Below are 20,276 nucleotides of genomic sequence, written 5' to 3' on the forward strand. Positions count from 1 at the left end.
ACCACCTTCCTTGGGTCACTTCAGCTTCGTCCACTTAGGCCCCCACCCACGGGCCCCGGAAGACGCGGTGACAAGCCTTCTTCCCAACGCCAACACGTGAGTCCTCACTTCCACGGTCTCTTCTCTGGCCCTGTGGTCACCTCTCATTCTTCTCTTAACTCCCCAGGAGCCGCTTCTAGGTCTTACTGTCCAGCGTCACCTCCTCTGCCAGACTCAGAAAGCGGACACCCCCCCCACCCCGTAGCTCTGAATACCAATCACTGTGTGCTTATTACTCCAAACTGATACCTTTAGCTTAAATCTGGAATTCTGGGCTCAGATATCCAACCGTATTTTAAACACTTCCACCTGCATATCAAACAAAAGCATGTAATGTTAACACCTAAAGGGCTCTGTTTCTAACTTTAATCCAAGGATTGAAAATGTCCGTTTTTTTTTTTTTTTTAAGTTCAGAGTTTCAGTTACATCATGGTGACTAAAGAGCTTCCGATTCTCACTTCTCACTTGCAGCCTTGCTCCTTCCCAGTGTCCCCCTCATAGTGACTAGTCAACTGTCACTGAAGCAAAACCAAGGCTTTGTCCCGGATTCTTCTCCCTCACACTCCACATCCAAACCACCAGCAATTCTGGTGGCTGTACCTTTGAAACGCACGCAGGAACCTTGGCGAAGATGGCTTTGTGGCCCCTAAACACACTGCATGAGGGGTAAAATCTGACTGGGAACAGGGGTCAAAATAAGATCAAAACTCTCAGGTAGAAAGAAAAGAAGGGCAACAGGAAAGTCCATTCAAAACAAAACCCCATCGGGCACGAGGGATGCATGCCGAGAGGCATCCAACTGCTGGGAACATGAACTCTACTCAGTAGAAACCAGGAAATCATGAAACAAAAGAGGCAGAAACTAGTTAGAAGTCCTAGCAATAAACAAATATTTATGGAAATATCAACAAGAACAATGAATCGTACTCCAGGCTGGAGACATGGTTTGATAGTATTAATGGTTTAGAAAGCAGAGCTAAGAATTCACCTACAGGTGTCAGAAAGACAGAACACAGTGAGACAGAAGGTAAGCGATGGCATATCTAACATACCAAATGTGAGTTCCAGGAAAGAATAAGCAACATTTGAGTAGAAAATGAGTGAGAAATTTCCAGAGTTAAAGACTTGAGTTCTCAAGTTTAAAGTTCACTACAAGCACCAATAAATTGTAACATCCCTAGAAGTCCTTTTTCTCCAACTAACCTACACATTCAGAAAATCCACCAAAAATTACCACAACTAAGGGACTCAACAGAGGTTTAGGATATAAAGTCAAAACAAACAAACAAAATATTTCTATGCACTTGTAATGAACAACCCAAAAAAATGTTTAATTCATTTATAATAGCATGAAAAAGAATAAAATACTTAGGAATAAAATTAACCAAGAAGGCTTGGGTAAGCCTTGTATACAAGACTTGTATACTGAAAACTACAAAACACTGCTCAAGGAAATTAAAGAACTGAAAGACATATATTCATGAATTAGAAAAATTAGTATCGTTAAGATGTCAATACTACCCAAAGCGATCTATGGATTCAATGCAATCCCTACCAAATTTCCAAAGACATTTTCTTCAGAAATAGAAAAACATCCTAAAATTCACATGGGATCTCGAGGGTCCCTGAATAGTCAAAAACAATCTTGAAAAAGAACAAAATTGGAGGATTCACATTTCCTGATTTCAAAACATACTGTTCTCAGTGTACAGGCTCTTCATTTCCTTTGTTAAGTTTATTCTAAGTATTGTATTCTTTTTGTTGCAACTGCAACTGGAATTGTTCATTTCTTTTTCTGATATTTCATTGTTAGCATATGAGAATGCAACAGATTTTTCTACATTGATTTTGTATCTTGCTACTTTATTGTATTTGTTTATTGTTTCTAATTGTTTTTTGCTGGAGTTTTTAAGGTTTTCTATTTTCATTCCCAACTTGGATGCCGTTAATTTCTTTCTCTTGCCGCATTGCTCTGGCCAGGGTTTCCATACCATGTTGGATAACAGTGCTGAGAATGGGTAGCCTGGACTTGTTCCTAATTTTAGAGAAAAAGCTTTCAGTTTTTACCGTTGTGTCCATCAGCTGAAGGTCTGTCACGTGTCTTCATCTGCGGAGGTTCTTTCCTTCTACGCCCATCTTACTGAGTTTTTCACCATAAATAGATGTTGTATCTTGTCAAATGCTTTTTCTGCTCTATTGTATGGTCATACGGTTTTACCTTGTGTCCTTGGGTAAATGACTGGCTACACAAGTGGTGCCGCTACGCGCCGGACTACCGCTCAGCCAGAAGGGAAACCGAGAGGTTGCCGGCGGCGGCAGCGCGGATGGGTCTTGAGGATGTCAGCTGAATTCAAGTCAGACAGAAAGAACAAGAGCCGCGTGATTTCACTCATATGTGGGACATCAGACAGAAAGCCACAAACCCGTAGACACAGACCGCAGTACGGTGGTTGCCAGAGGGGAAGAGAGCAGGGGGCGGACGAAGAGGGCAAAGGGGCCAAATTACGGCGACAGAAGGGGGCCTGACTTTGGGAGGTGGGCGCACAGCGCGATAGGCACGACATAAGACAGAGCCGCACACTCGAAACTCATGTGATGTTATTAACCAATGCCAGTCTGATAAATTTAATTAAAAAAAATTTTAAAGCTACTATGAAACTACATTATTCAAAACAACGTGGTACTGGCATAAAGATAGACCTGTAGACCAATAGAATAGAATAATCGCGGGGAAACAAATCCTCACAAAGAGTCAATATATTTTCAACAAGAGTGTCAAAACCATTCAATGGGGAAAAGACAGTCTTTTCACTAAATTGTTCTGGGATAAGTGCAAAATATAATAAGTTGGACCCTCATCTTATACCATACACAAAACATGACTGAAAATGGATCAAAGATTTAAATACAAGACCTTAAACAATAAAATTCTTAGAAAATCTTGACGACATTGGATTTAGCAATGGATAAGACACCAAAAGCATGGGCAATAATAGAAACATACCTGAATTGGACTTCATCAACATTTAAAATCTTTTTTAAAAAGATTTTTTATATTTTTAGAGAGAGGGGAAGGAAAAGAGAAAGAGAGGGAGAAATACATCACTGTGTGGTTGCCTCTCACGTGCCCCCAACTGGGGACCTGGCTCACAACCCAGGCAGATGCCCTGACTGGGAATCAAACCAGCAACACTTTGGTTCGCAGACCGGCACTCAATCCACTGAGCCACACCAGCCAGGGCAAAATTTAAAACTTTTATACATCAAAGGAGCTACTAGGAGAGCGAAGAGACAACCTAAATGGTGGGAGAAAATATTCACAAATCATGTCTCCAACAAGAAACTAGGATCTAGAAGATAAAACAAACTCCTAAAAATCAATAAAAACAACATAAGCCGAAATGACCAATAAGCAAATGAAAAGATGCTCAACATCACTAACCCTCAGGAAAATGCAAATCAAATGAGATACCAGCTCACACCCAATTGGATGTCTACGATCAAAAAAGACAGGAATTAACAAGTGTTGGCGAGGATGTGGAGAAACTGGAAGCCTTTGGCACTGCTGGTGGGAATGTAAATGGTATAGCTGCTGCAGAAATCAGTAGGGAAGGTCCTCAGAGGGTTGAATGTAGAAATGCCACATGACCCAGCGATCTCAGTTGCAGGTATACGCCCAAAAGATATGAAAGCAGGGTCTCGAGATATTTGCAAACCTAGGTTTACAGCAGCATCTCATTCACAACAGCTAAAACATGGAAGGGATCCCAGCGTCCATCGACGGACGAGTGAAGGAGCAAATGATGGTACACACATACGATGGAACCTGAGCCTTCGAAAAGGAATGAGCTTCTAAGACAGGGTGCACTGCTGGTGAATCTTGAAGACATTAAGTGAAATAAGCCCATCCCAAAGAGACAAACGCTGCAGGGTCCCACTTACATGGGGTACTTAGGGCATCAAAACCATGGAGACAGAAAGCGGAAGGGGTGCCAGGGCCGGAGGGGCGGGCGTGGGCGCCGCTGTGTGGTGGGGTGGAGTTTCACTTTCTCAGGGTGAAGAGAGTCCCGGAGGTGACGGCGGCGACGGGCGCCCGACAGCGCAGATGCGCCTAAAACCACTGAGCGGCACACCCAGTGACTAAAGTGGCAAATTCTTATGGTAGACTTTGGCATGATTTTAAAAGTTGGAAAATCAAAAAGAAACCGTAGTACAGAAAGCAAAATTTAAAAGTTTTGGGGAAAAAAACCCAAGAGAACAATTCTATGATTCTAAAAAAGACAAAAATCACTAACCATAAAGTAATAGATTGGTAGATTTGACTAGAATAAAATTTAAACTATACCACAAAAGATACTACAGAGAAAATGAAAAGGAAAAGATATTTGCGATGCTTATGACTGACATAATTGGTTTCCAGAATATATAAAGAATTACTATAAATTCATATGAAAAACCCACCCTATCAGAAAAAGCAACAAATTACGAAAGAGAGGAGAAGATGCTCAAAACCACTAGCACTCAGGGAAATTCGAATTAAACTAACGGAGTGACACCATTTCATACCCTCCGTTCAGCAAACAACGTGAGAGCCGGTGAACCACGAGGCAGCTTGCTGGTGGAAGAGAACACTGCAGAACGTTTCTTAGAGCGTTTGGCCGCTTCTGGAACATTTTAAAATAAGCAGCCCTACAACCCAGGAAGCTCACTGCTAATTCCGCCAGACACGTCGCGTGCACGGCCGAAGAACCACGCAGAGCACGCTCACCACGGCGTCTGCTGCCGTGAAAAGCGCGAGAATGTCCTGCTCGCCGCGAGGGGAGAGAGACACCGTGCACACCGTGGGGGACCTGGACACAGCGACACGGGGACGTCTACCCCAGCGCCGAGTGGACACACGTCAGGCTGTGGAAGAGTCCTTTACCTGTGTGTAAATACACATACACAGCCTGGCGACAGCACTGTGTTACCTGGGGACACAGGCATACGCTGTAAAAGGGGAATTCCCCGAACACAGACGCCACAATGATGGACACAAGTTAGGGCGGCTGTTGCCGCCAGGAGGGGAAGGGGAAGGAGAAAGCAAGAATTTGGTGGAGGGATGGCATCCAGAAGACCTCAGCTATACCTGTCGTGTTGTGCACGGAGTTCTCGAAGAGAAATTTCCAAACTTACAACATGCAGGGAAACACGCGTGTCAGAGCAACACGTGGGGATACTGCCCTCCAGGTGTGAGTATAAAACCGCAAACGGCCACGCAGTGAGGGCCCCGGAGAGCGCCAACGCCATTCCCGAGAAGAGGCAAATTCACAGGACAAAGTCACTTCCCCCTCCCCTCCGGCGGCCCACTCTCCAAGCGTCTAGACACCGGCTGGCAAGCCCAAGCCGTGCCCGGCCCAGGGATGCTGTCCAGGTGGCACCTGGCCCCCGGCAGGGAGCCCGCCGCCAGGGCTCTGAGCGCGGTCACTTAACCCCTGGGGAGCCTTGCAATTATACACAGGGATGTGTACGCAAATCCAGCTTCCTGTGTCGGTGCCGGGGCTCTGACAGACTTTACCAGAACACAGTGACAGGAGGCCTGAGAGATTCTGATTTTTTTAAGTGTAATGGAAAAATTGACTTAGACCTGGGGTTTTAAGTTGAACACTTTTAAGTTTGTAAAAAATACTAGAACATGTAAGCAAATGTATGATTCACCTTATTCATACTCTAATGTACCAGACATGCCATACTTAGTATTTAGGAAGGTCCAGTTCTAATAAATTTACAAATGAAATTTTAAATGTTTGACATAACTAAGTTTATGAAATGGGATATGGCACTGAGTCTTCTTCAAAATCACTTAAAAATCAGCGAATCTAAAATTTTTTCCAGTTTCACTGAGAAATAGCCAACGAACATCCCTGTGTAAGCGTGAGGCGCACGGCACGCCGGCTGTGAAGGTGACCGCGGCGGGTCTAGGCGACGCCCGTCGGCTCCCGGGCACCGTGACGGGAGGGGGAAATGTCTCCCTGAGGTGGGAGCTCTGAGCAGGACACTCTCCACCTGCCTCTTTGTCATCCGGTCCCCAGCACTGACAGACCTCACACCTGGAGGCCGGCACCGTGTGACCCCTTTCTCCAGGTCCCGCCCCAACTTCCGCCTTGTAAACACACACCCATCTCTTTGTGAGTTCGGTGTGTTTGTGTGTTTTTAGGTTCCAGGTATAAACACAGTATTTGTCTTTCTCTGACTTATTTCACACACTTAGCATAAGGCCCTCAAGATCCAGCCATATTGTTACAAACTGAGCTAAATATTTTTTAAAGAGCTATGTTCTTGGATTTGTAAGTTTAATAAATTAAATGTTCATTCTTTAAAAAGATCTTTTCTGCATAATCTTTTCGATGCACAAAATCCACTCTCACGGTACCAACAAACCCACATTGGTCAGGAAGGATTTCCTTTAAAATCAGGTAATAAAATAGAATCGCTGCCATGATTCCCATTTAATCTCATTTCAAAGAGTTCTGGCTAACTGAACAGAATGTGAACGAGAAACAGGAACGGAACAGATGGGGCCGCCCCCTGAAGACAGTGCCACGCCCCTCAGGACTCGGCATCAGCCCCACGGGGGACGCAGCAGGCGGCGCGACCTCTGGCAGCGCGTCCAGCTGGCCCACTCCGGAAACTCGTCCCACCAAAATCACCCAACGTTAAGCAGCCACAGTGGGAACGATGAATAACCCCAAACAGCCATCTCGGGGGACGGCAACCGCGAAATGCCACAGCAACGGGGCCCCGTGTGGTCATTACAAAAAATAACAAAATACAGAACCTAATGTGTTTGTGACGTAATGTTAAAAGACAGATCTGAACTTTCTACAACATGGACGAGCCTTAAGGCCATTAAATGAAAAGCCAGACACCAAGGGCCTCTTACTGTGAGATGCATTTACGCGCGGCGTCCAAGCAGATTGTTCCAGGGACACAGAAAGTGGAGCCGAGGTTGTCAGGCCTGGGGCCACGAGGGGACGTGGGGGGCGCCTCGAGGCGGCGGGGGGTGGGGCTGCACACAGCTGTGGGCTTCCTTGGGGGGATAATGGAAATGTTCTCAAATGAGGTTGTGCGGATGGCTGTACAGCTCTGGGGACACGTTAAAAACCCCTGAATGGCACACAGTAAAAGAATAAATATTATGGTATGTGATTTTTACCTCAATATGCTGCTACACAAAAAGAAAAAGGTAAAACACAAGTTTTTATGTAAATTGTGATTTCAACTACATAAGACACGCAGCACAGAGCACACACCCCCCCAGCCTGGGACGACTGTGCGCCCAGGCCCAGCGAGCCCCGCTCTGCGCATGGACATGGGGACGTGGGGACGTGGGGACGCACGGCACAGACACACACACGCGCACACACGTGGCCCACGCTCAGACATGGCACCACGGGCACGTGAGCATGCGTGTGGACAAGCACAGGGTCTGCAGACCCAGCCTGGACCCACACACACGCGCAGACACGCGGTGGAGAGGCCAGACGGTCCCATCCTGCACCAGCACCCGCGGCGGAGCCCACTCCCCCACAGCCGCCAGACTCGGGGTCCAGTGTGTCTCAGCTGTCTGTGCGGGAGTCTCTGGGTCACCTGCCAGCCTTCCCAGCCGGGCCACACCCCGGGCCATCGATTTCTGAAAATGCCGGAGGTGACCAGGACCCCTCGGCTGTTGTTTGCCTGTGAGGAAGTGACAAGACCAGAAGGACGCCAACCCTAACCCTGACCCCATGCACCTGGAGGCCACCTGCCTGCTCCTCCTGCTCCTTGCTGCCCCTCTGGGGAGCAGGGCCCTTTCCCCCTGGACCACCCCTCATGGGGTCCATGCTGAGTCTGGGGGGCGGCACAGACCGCATGGAGCCCGGCAGCCCCCAAACCCACTTGCATGTGCTCTGGAACTACCTGGGGACAGCCAGGACCCCCACAGAGGCCAGCAACAACCGCCTGCGAGGGCCCCGCCCCACTGGGCGCCTGCCCGGCCGCGGAATCCGCACACTGGTCCCCTGGGAGAAGACACTTGTCACCCTGCTTTACAACAGGTTGGGGGCACCTTCTGCGTTCCCAGGCCAGCCTGCAGCTCTGGAGGCTTCGGCTCCTTGTGTCCAGCAAAGGGGCAGACACGGCGACTGCACAGCTCCAGCGGCGCAGGACGGCCCTAAGCTGCGCGCTCTGCTCTGCCCAGAAGGGGCCTCTGAGCGCCCAGCCCTGCTGGCCGCGGGCGGGGCGGGTCCCCAGGCCAGGGCTGCAGCCTGGGCGCCAGCCCACCAGCCCCACCCAGACACAGGAGCTGAGCCCTGGTGCGCCAGTGCCAGGAACTGCTTTGTCACCGACATTCCAGGTGCCGCTTCCAGCACAGGAGTCTGCTGGCGTTGTCATGGAGACAACCTGTGGGTCTCAACCTCCCCACCCCCACCGGGCTGAGCTCTCCCGCACTGGAGTGGGCTGGAGACCCCAGGCTGGGAGAGCCCCTGTGCCCAAGAACACGCCCGGCGGGGGCGGCAGGCGCGCGTCACCCACAAACCACCCCCACAGGCTCTGCTGCCTGCCTGGGCCTCCCCGAGGCCACGGTCGGCACCAGCATCCCCGACTCACAGAGGACAGCATGGGCGTCTGGGGGGCACCCTCGGGTCACAGCTTGGGCGGCCGCACAGTGACGCACCAGCACACGGAAGTGTCATGGCCCCTGTCCCGTGGGGTCCTCCCCCCACGCAGGGCTCCCTCCCAGGAGCAGAGACCCAGCGAAAAGAGGCTTAAACAACAGAGTCTCAGAAAATACTGCTAAAATATCCAGGTTTCAGCCAGAACTCATTCTCGGAAAACCGTGAAGATCTGAAAGTAGATGACACTTGGCAACAGAGGCCCCACCCTGAGGTGTCGGAGGTGTCAGAACCACCTGTTCTGATGGCAGCGCTTCCACAGCGATCACAGACACGCTGGGAACAGACAGGAACCGTCGTCCAGGACATAAAAGATACCAGGGAGCATCTCATGGCAATTTGATGGCTGACAACTAGAAGGACCGAGAGGGAAAGATAAGTGGGTGGCCCCCAGCAGAAGAGGGAAGAGAGGAAAGAGTCCCGGAGCCCAAGTGGCCCTCTGACCACAGGAAAAAGCGAGGCTGAAACGAGAGGGAGGGGCCTCAAGGCCGGGAGGGACCACAGCGCGGGGGGGGGGGGGGGGGGTCCGAGTCCCGGGGGGCAAGACCCAGCAAGGCAGCGCTGAAAGGACTCACGCATGTAGAGCTGACAACTTTCCCGGTTTGGCCAGAGCCTGCAGACTCGAGGAAGTGAGTGAACCCCACACACGGCAAACTCGGAGAATCCACAAGATGTAGCAAGTAGTCTGAAAGCTCAAAACTAAGAAAACGTTCCGACTGTGACCATTGGAAACTTGAAAATGGAATAAACAAGCCAATTAACACACGAGCAGAACATATGGAGAAACGTGCCACCAAACTCACGGACTCACGGGCGGCAAACGAGCCACCAGCAAAGGGCGTCTGAGCTCCCTGTGCCTCGCAGGGCAGGCGTCACACGCACAGGTGGCATCGCAGCGCCCGCGGCAGAGGGAAAAGAAAAACCAGCGGCACCTCCGGGGGCGAGGACGGTGAGCGACCTGCTCACTGGGCGCTGGGGCCGGGCAGGCGGCGCCGGAAGTGCCGCGGCCCCTCTGGGTGGGGGGCGGGGCGCAGGGCTTTGAACACTCACCGCGCAGCCCCCGCGGGCACTCGTCCCGGAAGAACGGGGACACACGCACAACACCCTGCACGTGGACGCGGGGGCAGCTTTGTTTGTGACACTTCCAGCCCTGGAAGCCACCCAGACGCCCTTGACTGGGGCACGGCCAGACTGGCCCGGACACAGCGCAACACGGCTCCGCAGCTGGACGGCGCACCCGGGCTTCCAGGAACTGCCGCCGCCCTCGGACAGCCTGCCGAGGGCAGGGGCCGGCCCCCAGAGGCAGGCTCGCGGGAGGACAGGGCCGCGCAGCGGGGAGCGGGCCGCAGGGAGGGGCCGCGGGGGGACTGCCGGTGGGTCCTGGCCGCAGCCCCTGCCTGCTGCACCGGCGGCCACTTCCTGTGTATCGTGATCTACGATTAGCTCACAGAAAATACTCGCTTTTTTCAAAGCGAGTGTTAGCAACAACATGTAGCTCAGGGGGTTGTGGGATTATCGTATTAAAACAGCAGCTGGGCCCAGACCGGTGTGGCCCAGTTGGTTGGAGCATCATCCCACAAATGAAAGGCCGAGGGTTCGATCTCCAGTCCAGGCGCATAAGGGAGGCAACCAATCGATGCTTCTCTCGCATCGTAGTTTCTGTCTCCCTTCGTCTATCTCTAAAACACTGGAAAAAAATGTCCTCAGTTGAGGATTTAAAAAAAAAAACAACCCAGCAGCCCAGACATAGGAAATGTCACGGGAGCCAGCTTTTATTTTTATTTACCTATTCGCGTCTCAGGAGGTGGCCCGCCTGTTCTCCCGTAACCACCAGCTCTGGTGAAGACTCGGAGGCTGTGCTGCCCCCACTCCGCCCCCACACCATCACCCACGGGAGCGGGCGGGGGCAGGAACGTCCCACCCAGGGAGGGAGGCCGTCCCTGCAGCCACTGCAGGGTCCACCCCGCTGCGCAGTCAGGCCAGGGCTGCGGAGCAGCTGGTGGCCGCAGGGCCGCCCTGCTGGACATGCCTGCGGACCTGGCACTGCAGGGGCTTCTGGGCCTCAGCCCCGCCTCAGTGGAAACGCTGCACCCAAGGCCGGTCCACGACGGGGAGAGAGAGGCTGACTTCCCGCCCCCTTCGGAGGCCACCCAACCCCCGACACTGCATTCCCAGACCTAGGTCCCCAGACACCAGCTGCCGGGGGGCCCCTCGGGCACAGTGGGAGCAAACACCGCAGGTCCCTCGTGGACTCCCACGCAGACGGGGGCTGCACCACGCCCCGGGCACCCTGCCCGTGCCCTGCCCCAGGCAGGGGGCGTCCGCCGGTGGGCGGGGAGCCCTGGCTCAGCCCACCCGAGGGGCTGGCCCCGGGTGCTGCTGCGGGGTCGCAGGCCCAGAGGCCGGGGTCGCGGAGGAAGGACAGAGGACCCAGGGTCAGAAGAAGGGCGAGAGCGGGAGGACGATGTTGGATTGCACAGCCAACCGGGGCCCACAACAAGCCACCACACAGACAGGCCGGGCCCGGGATCGGTCCCACGGCCCCCCGGGGCCCCAGGGTCGACGTGGGGCCCTGCACAGGCGCGGGAGCACCGGCTGCTGCCTGGGAACCAGGCGCAGTCGTGATGGGGTCAGAGAGGGGTCCGGGACGCGTCAGAGGGGCTCGGCCTCCGCTGCGACTGCGTTTGGGACAGGGCGCAAGTGAGGTCCTGAGAGCAGACCCCAGCCCGGCAGGGCTGGCGCCCCCCAAGGACGGGAAGAGCCCAGAGCTACGACGACACGGTGGGAAGACAGCGTCGCCAAAGCCAGTCCCCTGGCCACCTCGACCCCGGACCTCCCGCCTCCGGAAGCAGAACAGTGCGTGTCTGTGATGCACGCTGCCTGCCTGCGCCGTTCCGACACGGCAGCCGGAGGTGACGGCCGCGTGGCCTTCCAAGGAACAAGTTCACCAACGAGAAACGGGGACGCTGGGGAGGCAGCCAGAGGAGGGAGGGCTCCCGAGGTGAGGTGAGGGCGGGCAGAGGCCAGCCAGGCCGGGCGGGGCGGGGCGGGCGGGCACACCCCACAGGCCCGGGCCAGGGCCTTGGGAAGGCAGGGCAGGCCCGGGCTCTGGCCCCCCAGGGAGAGGGCTCTGCCTGGGAAGGCCCCCGAGGGAGGGGCTGGCTCCCTGCGCCCTGGGCTTACAACCAGGTGACACGGCCAGCCACCCTCGCCTCGGTGCGAAATGGGGGGGGACTGAGGGCAGTAGCCCAGGGCTCCAGGCCCGGGGCCCCGCCCCACACTTGCAGGGGCCTCTGCAGCCCCGGGGTGAAGGCTCCTCCCCCACAGGCACTGGCTTGGCCTCCCGTGACCTCGGCAAGGCGGCCCCCCCACCAGCCCCGCCCCCCCGCAGGGCCGGCCAGGCCCGGGTCCGAGGGGCCGGCCGCCTGCCCCCAGGGGCTTCACTCCGCATGGAGACGCCCAGCAGGACCGCGGCTGTGTGACCGCGGAAGGGTGGACGGGAAACGGCTCTGGTGGCCGAGACGGCGCTGCCGGAGGCCCGAGGCCTGGACGCGCACCTCGGTCTGCCCACCTGTCTCTGGTCACTAGGACACCGTGTGTCTCGTCCCCTGGGACACGGGTCATCCACCCTCAGGTGCGATCCCAGCCCAGGGCCTCTCTTCTCTACTTCCCTCCACAGCCTCAGCGGCAACAGCACCTCCCCCGACCCGGGAGGCCCCATGTGGCAGGTGGGGGGGCGGCGGCGGGGGAGGCCTCTCAGCTCTAATTACATGTCCTGGAAAGAAACTCCAGTTTAATTTGGAGTAAAACAAGAAGCTGTGGTTGGAAATGTCCCCTTGGGGCTCCACCGGCCTGAGCAGGGACAGCCACTCTGCTGTCCCCGAGGACCAGGAAGGAGAGCCCAGGCGGGGGCCGGGATGGGGGCCAGTGGGGCCTCTGGGCTCCTGGGCTCTCTGCCAGCAAGAGGACGCGCTCGGGGTCTGAGAGGACCCTGGCCCTGTCCCGAGTCCTCGCTGGAATCAGCGCCTCAGGACCAAAGGGCGAGGCAGGGGCTTCTGAGGAACTGGGGGCGGAGGAGGCGTCAGAAGGACACACCGGGGCGGGCGGGGGGGGTCGGTCTGGGGAGGCTGGGGACTTGGGTGCACCGTCCCTTCCTCGTCACCTGCCAGCCCCCAGCGCGCACACCGCACTCGCCCCCGCCGGTCTCCGCTGCCCTGGACGGGCTGGCCCGGACCCCTGGGGTCTGGGCCCCGTGCCCTCACCTGTAGGGCGAGTCCTCGTGTCCTGGACCAGCCCAGCGGCACGCAGCCCAGAGACCCCAGTAGAGCCCTCGGCCCCCCACCTCCCTGGGCCCCGGTCCCTGCCCTGCGTGGCTGCGCTGCCCCCCCGCCCCCACCCCAGGGTCCGGCTGCCCGCCCCGCTCACCATCCATCCCCTCCCCCGCCACAAGCGCCTGATCCTTCCAAGACACACCGTCCACCTCGCTCTCCGGTCGCTGCCCGACCTGTGAGCTCCGGGCCCGGCTCGGCGGCAGCTTCTCCTCACTCTGCCCTTCCCTGGGGCCAGCCCACCCTGCGTCCGGGCAGGGTGCCGCCCGCCGTGCCCCCCTGCCCCTGTCCTGTGGGACGAAGGAGGCCCGGTGCTCCCACGCACAGGGTGGCCTTCCGGACACGCCAGGCACCCGACGGCTGTGAAGAACACGGGTCGAGCAGGGTGGTGGGAGACAGACCGAAAGCGGTCAACGTCACGCGTCGGGGCAGTCAGAAGCCCACGGGAGCTGAGAAAAACCAGGGGGGACCGGAGAGCGTGTCCCCTCGAGCCCAGCCCACAGAGCAGCTCAGCACCAGCAGACACTCAACAAACCCTGAACACATGAGCGACTGACAAATGGCCCACGTGGGCAGGCGGCTCAAGCACTTAGGCAGACACACGTAGGGCCGGCGGGACGGCCCCTCAGCTCACTCCCCGGGAGCGGGACTAGAGGCTGTGCCGCCGCCCCGAGGCCAAGGCTGCGCCCAAGCCCAGTTCACAGGGGAGCAGGCGAGACGAAGAGGCTCCCCAAGGCTGGGGGGCGGGGGGCGGGCACTCCCGCGGCCTGAGACCTGCGCCCCTGGGCTCCAGGGTGGGCTGGGCTTCCCCAGGCCCTGGGGAGGGCCTCTCCCGCCCACAGGGCCTCCAGCCCTCTGGGCACCAATTACCTTAACCGTAATTAAAGCAACAAAGTAGCAAGAAGTAACAGGCCCCCCAGGCCTCCCACAGGGACAGCAACCCAGGAGAGTCAGAGCTGGGGTTCTTCCCTGACCCCCCCAGCCAGCACGCACCCCGAAAAGGACCCAGGGCCTCTTCCCACCATGCACACACATGCACAACTGCACCCACATGCCCCCACTGACACACGCACGCACAAAGGCGCACACATGCACAGCACATCCACATGTACATGTTCACATGTGCACATGCCTCCATGCACAAGTGCGCCCATACCCACATGCACACACAGGCACACACATGTTCATGCACGCACACATGCATGCACACACAGGTTCACGAGTCCTGCGTGCTGCACAAGGGGGGAGGCAGCACCCCCGTGACTCTGTGCCAACATGTGACCCCCCCAGGACACAGGTCGCCCTCCCCGCCGGGTGCCCCCCACCTAGCCCAGGGCCGGCTCTGGGGTGCAGGGCAGGGTCGGCCCCCGCCTGAAGGCAGAGAGCACAGCGACGCCAAGACAGGGACTCAGAGCAAGGCAGCGACGAGAAAGGAAGAGAGAACGAAAGGGAAAGCACAAAGACAGAGAAGGGACACCCGAGGGAAGCCGGGGACCGGAGGGAGGCTGGGAGGGAGGCAGAGCCGCGCAGACGGGAGGGAAGCGGCCCGGAGGAAAAGGAGGGAAGACAGGGAGGGAGCTGCGGGGACACGGAGAGCGAGAAGGGGGCCGAGGGAGGGATCTGCCAGGCTGGAGTGGGGGCCTCTGGGTCCTCCTCACCGGGGCTCCCAGGACAGCGAGCCCATCCAGGAGTGTGGTCGCCAGGCAAGAGAGCCCAGTGGGCCTGACCCCCGGGAGGTCTCTCCCGGCCCCACTGAGGGGCCCAGCCTCCCCGCCTTGCTTCAGCCGCCCAGCACCGCGGACAGCGCCCACCCACTGGGCGGCCCCGGGGGGGGGGGACCCCCAGCCTCGTCAATAACCCCACCCCCTGGAGCCTGCCCCAGGCCAGGCTCTGGGGAGGCCCTGGAAAATAAGACGCCTTCTCCTTCCCGTCCACAGGGACTTGCGTCCAGACAGAGAGTGGGAGAGCGAAGTAAACAGTGACACTCCCCGACCCCCCAGTGCGCGGCCTCCGGGGCGCCCCCCCGCCAACCCTCGCCCCCGCCGGCGGCGCCATCAGAGGAACAGAGGCCTGCACAGCGAGGGCCGCCCCGCGGGTGCTGGCGAGGGGCGGTGCTCCTGGCCCAGGGCCCAAGGGGGAGCCCCAGGCTGGTGCACGCAGAGCCACCTCTGCGTCTCCCGTCGCATCGGCCTGGGCTCTGGGCCGCGGGGGGCCCCCTCTGCCACACCTGGGCCCTGTGTCTCCGGGGACCAGCAGGCTCCGGAGAAGAACCAACCAGAGTCCCCGGTGCAGGGTGGGGCCCGCGGGACCAGACTGTGCAAACAGGTCTGCGCAGCGAACGCCCGGGCCTCGCACGGTCTCCCCGCTCCACCGCCCAGAGCTGAAGCAAGAGGGCGGCCCTGCGTGCGCCCCGCTGGGCAGGGGAGCAGGGCAGGACTCTGAGGCGCCCGTCAGGCAGATGGGGAAACGGAGGCCCCGAAGGGTGGGGGCTCAGCGAGGAAGAACGGGGCACTCTGCCCCCGCCCCCTGGTTGACCTCAGAGAGCCCTGGGCTGCCAGGGGTCATCGCCAGGCCCCGGTGGAGAGGGAAGCGGTGAGCAGGCCCCGGGACCAGCCGCCCCCAGGAGCCGTGTGCACGGCCGGCCGAGCCCCAGGGCTCAGGGCGACCTGTGCAGCTGACGTCCTCGGGAGGGACACAGCTCTGACCGACTGGCAGGCCCAGCCGAGGCGCACGCCAGCCCGGCCCTGGAAGCCCGTCCTTGCGGCCGGGCCCCACTCCTGCGGCTCAGTCGGCGAGCCCCCTGCGGACGGGTCACTGAGGGCTGGCCCCTCAGCCAGGGTTGCCACACGGGCGCCTCTTGGTCTCACACCGCTGCCCGCAGCCACGCTGACCACCTCAGGGGGGTGCCCGGGAAGGCCGGTGGCCCCTCGCAGGCCACGTCCCAGGCCGCCTACCCCGTGAGAACCACCACGAAGTCCATGACGTTCCAGCCGTTGCGCAGGTAGGAGCCTTTGTGCAGCACGAAGCCCAGGGCGATGATCTTGATTCCGGCCTCGAAGCAAAAGATGCCGATGAAATACGGCTCCGTGTCGTCCTGAGAAGAACACAGCCCAGGGTCACCACGGCCCCGGCTGCCGAGGTGCCACAGCCGCTGTCCCGGCTCCCAGCCCTGCCGTGGGCACCCGACACGCCCTCCACGCCCCAGTCCCAACGGGAAGGGCTGGGGCCTCTCACGCAGCAGCCCCACAGCAGGGGAGGCAGCAGTCACGCCAGGACCCACTTGCTAACACGTGTCTCCTGGATGATCCAGACCGGCAGCTCCCGGGATCTGACACTGCCGGGCCCTGCACGGGGAGCCCGTGCGGGGGAGGCGTCAGGCCACCAGCTCCAGGAAGGCGCTGCTGCCGGGGGAGCAGCGAGGGCACAGCGTCCCCCGTCCACCCCCGGCGGGAGGCCGCTCCCCCGCAGGACCGGACGGGCCCCGGGTGCTGAGCCAGGCGTGGACAAGCCTGTGGAGCTCGGCAGGGGAGGGCGTCCCGTGGCCACGCGCACCGAGGGCGCGGTGGCCGACCAGGGAGGCGGCAGGGAGCGTCTGGCGCAGGTGGTCCCGGGAGCCAGCAGCGGGTCCGTGGGTGACACACCAGCTCCGGGGCTCGAGGGCGGGCAGAGGGGAGGGGCGGCGCTGCCAGCGGGGGCGGGGCTGGGGCTGCAGGGGAGCCCGGGGCCCGCGAGCCCAGGCGCTGCTGCCGGCCACCCCCCCCCCCCCCAGCAGCCTGGGCCTTCCTCTCCCGGGGGTCCTGGCCCTGAGGGCTCCGCCCCATCGAGCGCTCAGCCCACAGCCGACAGGCAGCCCCGCGTGGAGCGCCCACCACGGCCCGGCCGCCCCTCCTGCCACCCCAATGCCGACTCCTGGCAGGACCGCACTGCCCCCACCCCAGGCTTGTGGTCTGATGCGGCTGGATGGCCCCCGCGCCGCTTCTGCCCCGGGGGACCCGCAGGGCTTGTGAGAGGATCTTCCCAGAAAGCTTCTGGGCCGACAGAAGGGCAGGTCCCGGCGGGGAGAGTGAGGGTGGAATGGACAGGCCCTCGGCCACCCCTGGCCTCACAGCTCTTCTCCACCAGCTCCGCCCGCTGGGCAGGCGGGAAGCAGAGCCCCCAACACAGGGAGCCAAGAGGCCCCGCCCCGGCCCGGAGCCGAGGGACCGGCTGCAGGGTGGGGTCAGCCCAGGCCCAGGCGGAGGACGTCCTGCCTCTTTCCTCAACAGCTCAGCCCCCAGCCCCAGCCGCAGGCTCACACCCGCCACCACGAGCCGCCCTCCCCGCCGGGGGGCCGGACCTCAGCCTTGGCCGCACGCCCAGTGGGCCCGCGAGCCTGCCGCCCGGCAGAGACAGAACGGAGCCTGGCCGCTGCGCTCCGGCCTCCCGGCCGCCCGGCCTGCCTCTCTCCGGCCCTGCCCTGGCCACACTTCCTCGGGCGTAGGGCCGCGGCCTGAGGCCTGGCCTTTGTGACTCTGCGCCTGGACCCCCGTCCCTGCGACTCCCCCCCATGTCTGCCCTCCAGGGTGGACGCTCGGCGCCGGCACACGGCCGCGGGGCCCCACAGCAGCAGGAGCCCGGGCCCAGAGACGGCACGCGGCCCTAGCCAGCTGCACACCCGGGCGAGGTTCGCCGCGGGCCCATCTTGCTCTGCGGGGGGCGGGGGGCCAGCCCTGTCCTTCATCCTCAAAAACGTGGTCCCCGGCCTTCCCCGCACCCCAAAACTGCCTGTCCTTGGCTGCCACTGCCTTGCTTTCTCCGGGTTCCCTGCCGACTGTGAGCGCCCATGGAGCACCCTCGCGGTCCCCCTTTCCCACCCCTGGGCCTGCGGAGCGGGCAGCAGCGAGGTCCAGGCCCAGGCCAGCGCCACCCAGGCTTTGGCACGACTGCTCGCCTCCACTGAAGTCACAGAGGACCGGTCACCCGCCGAACGCGGGGGCAGAGGCTGCGGCGGCTCCCGCTCCAGACCCCTGCCCGGCCCTGCCCTGCCCATACCAAGGGCCCAGGCAGCTGGGAGGGCCGGGGCCAGAGCACATGGCCTCCCCTTGGATGGGGCCTCAGCACCCCAGAACGACCCCTCCGGCTGCCCCAGCCCCTCCAGAGGGCCGGCCATGGCACTGAGCACCGTGCCTCGGCAGGGGCCTGTGAGCGCGTGGCAGGCTTGAAGCGGGGAAGGGACACTGCCCGCCGGAAGGAGCGGCCTGGGAACCGACTCCGAGCCAGGGAGGCGGGTCCGAGTGAGGGGCTGACAGGCCGAGGCGGCACCACCCGGCAGAAGCCATCAGGGCCTGACGACCTCCCCAGGCCGTGGAGCCTGCACTCCTGACCCCAGGCCTTTAGGAACAGCGCCCCCGCCCCCACACACACCAGGTTTAGTTCCCAGCTCTGAGCTCAGAGAGGCTTAAGGCCAAGATGGGTGGTCCATCTGGGCTGGAGGGTGGCTGGCGACACAGGCCCAGCCGCCGCCCCTTCCCATCAGGGGCCGACCTGGCCGCTGGGTTCCAGCCGCTTCCTCCGCCGAGGGGGAGGGGCACCGCCACAGACCCTAGAGGGCCAGGGCCCAGACAAGCGGCCGCCGGCGCAGCGCACTCACCAGCCGCTCGGACATGGGCGTCTTGTCGCCGTCAGGGAGGTGCTGCTCCAGGGCCAGCACGATGCAGTTGGCGATGATAGTGGCCAGGATCATGTACTCGAAGGGAGTGCGTGGGTTAAGGACTGGCCGGCAGGCGCCAGGGGGAGGGGAGGCGAGGAGGCTGGCGAGCGGCAGCGGCGCAGCAGACGCCAGGGCCCGCGACCCTTCCGGACGCAGCCCGCCCCGCCCCGCCCTCCCGCCAGGAGCCACCCCTGCGGCCTCTGCAGTCGCGGCCGCCGGCCCATCCGCACGTCTCGGCGGCGGCCGTCAGCACCGCGGACAGCGCCGCCCGGCCCCGCCCGGCCCCGCGCCCGAAGGGGAGGGGGCCGCGCGCCCCCAGCGCGAGGCCGGAGGAGGGACCCCACGCAGGCGCACTCCCACCTAAAGGCACAGCCACATGTAGCTACACAGGCACGTGAATCGCCTGTCCCGAGAGCCCCGCGCGCACGCACGCGCAGCGCGGGGTTCACGTCCTGCCCGCACACACACGAGCCCGCACCTGCAGCCACGCACGCGCACGAGCCCGCGCCACGCCGGGGCTCCCACCGCACGGACCCGGCCTCGCCCTCGGGTGCGCTCCGGGGCGGCCGCGCGCTCTGCGTCCGGACCGAGGGAGCGAAGGGCCGAGTCGGGGGCCGGCCGGGGGCTCCACCCAGCGTCCGCGTCGCTCCCGCAGCCGCCGCCACCGCGACCACACACAGGCGCGCGCGTGCGCACACACGCACCCGCGGCGCGCGTAGAGGGGCCCCGGAGCCCCGCCCCGCCCCCTCCCGCCGCGCCGTCCCCGGGTCGCACCCTCCTCCTGGCCCCGGAAAGATGGCCACTGGGCGCCGCACGCGGCCCGCCCCGGCCCCCGGGCCCCGGCCCCCGGCCCAGCCGCCCCTCCCACACCCGGCGCGCAGCGGACGCCGGACACCGCGCCCGGCCCCCGTGCCTGAGACCGCGGGAGGCCCCCCGCCCGGCCCGGCCCGGCCCCCGGCAGGATATGGCCACTCGGTGATGCGCTTGGCGTATTTGCGGACGACGTTGTCCTCGCTGAAGACGAAGAGCGAGCGGTTGACGGTGAAGCAGTTCTGCTTGACCGGGATGGGGTTGTACAGCGCCATGGTGCGCGCGCGCTGCGCGATCGACTGCTTGTAGAGGACCCGCTGGCCCGGCTGCAGCCCCCCTGGGCCAGGGCCGCCCGCGCCGCTGGCCCCGCCGCCCCGGGCCCGCTCCCCGCCGCCGGTGCCCCCATAGCGGCCACCCAGCTCGTCCCCGAAGCGGACCATGGCTCCCGGGCGCCGCGCGCATCCCCCGCCCGGCGGCCCCGACAGGGAGACCGCGGGGCGCGCCAGGCGCTCGGAGAGGAGCCGCCGCGGAGCCGCCGGACCCACACCGGACCTCGCCCGGCCCGGCAGCCGCCGCACCCGACTCCGCCGCCCGCACCACGCCCTATAAGGGGCCGGTCACATGGCGGTGCCCGGCCAATCCGCGCTGCCCCGCCCGCCCGGATCCTGCCCGCCCCGCCCCCAGCCGGCCGCCCCCGCCCTGTCCCCGTCGCCAGCC

The 20,276-nt window shown here is 61.2% G+C and overlaps 1 protein-coding gene across 1 annotated transcript in view; it reads right to left on the reverse strand.

Moving 5' to 3' along the window:
* The window catches only part of CACNA1B (calcium voltage-gated channel subunit alpha1 B), a 122,700-nt gene extending 102,701 nt beyond the window's left edge, over window positions 1-19,999 (reverse strand). Inside the window, exons 1-3 of the mRNA XM_054584744.1 lie at window positions 19,716-19,999; window positions 18,690-18,795; window positions 16,015-16,154 (exon numbers count right to left, since the gene is read on the reverse strand). Of these exons, the coding sequence (XP_054440719.1) occupies window positions 16,015-16,154; window positions 18,690-18,795; window positions 19,716-19,999 (530 nt within the window). The remainder of the gene's footprint in view (window positions 1-16,014; window positions 16,155-18,689; window positions 18,796-19,715) is intronic.
* Window positions 20,000-20,276: the final 277 nt, after the last annotated feature.

This window comes from Pteronotus mesoamericanus, unplaced genomic scaffold, assembly GCF_021234165.1.
Source record: "Pteronotus mesoamericanus isolate MK-2021 breed Mesoamerican mustached bat unplaced genomic scaffold, CSHL_Meso_final contig_78, whole genome shotgun sequence".
Lineage (NCBI taxonomy): Eukaryota > Metazoa > Chordata > Mammalia > Chiroptera > Mormoopidae > Pteronotus > Pteronotus mesoamericanus.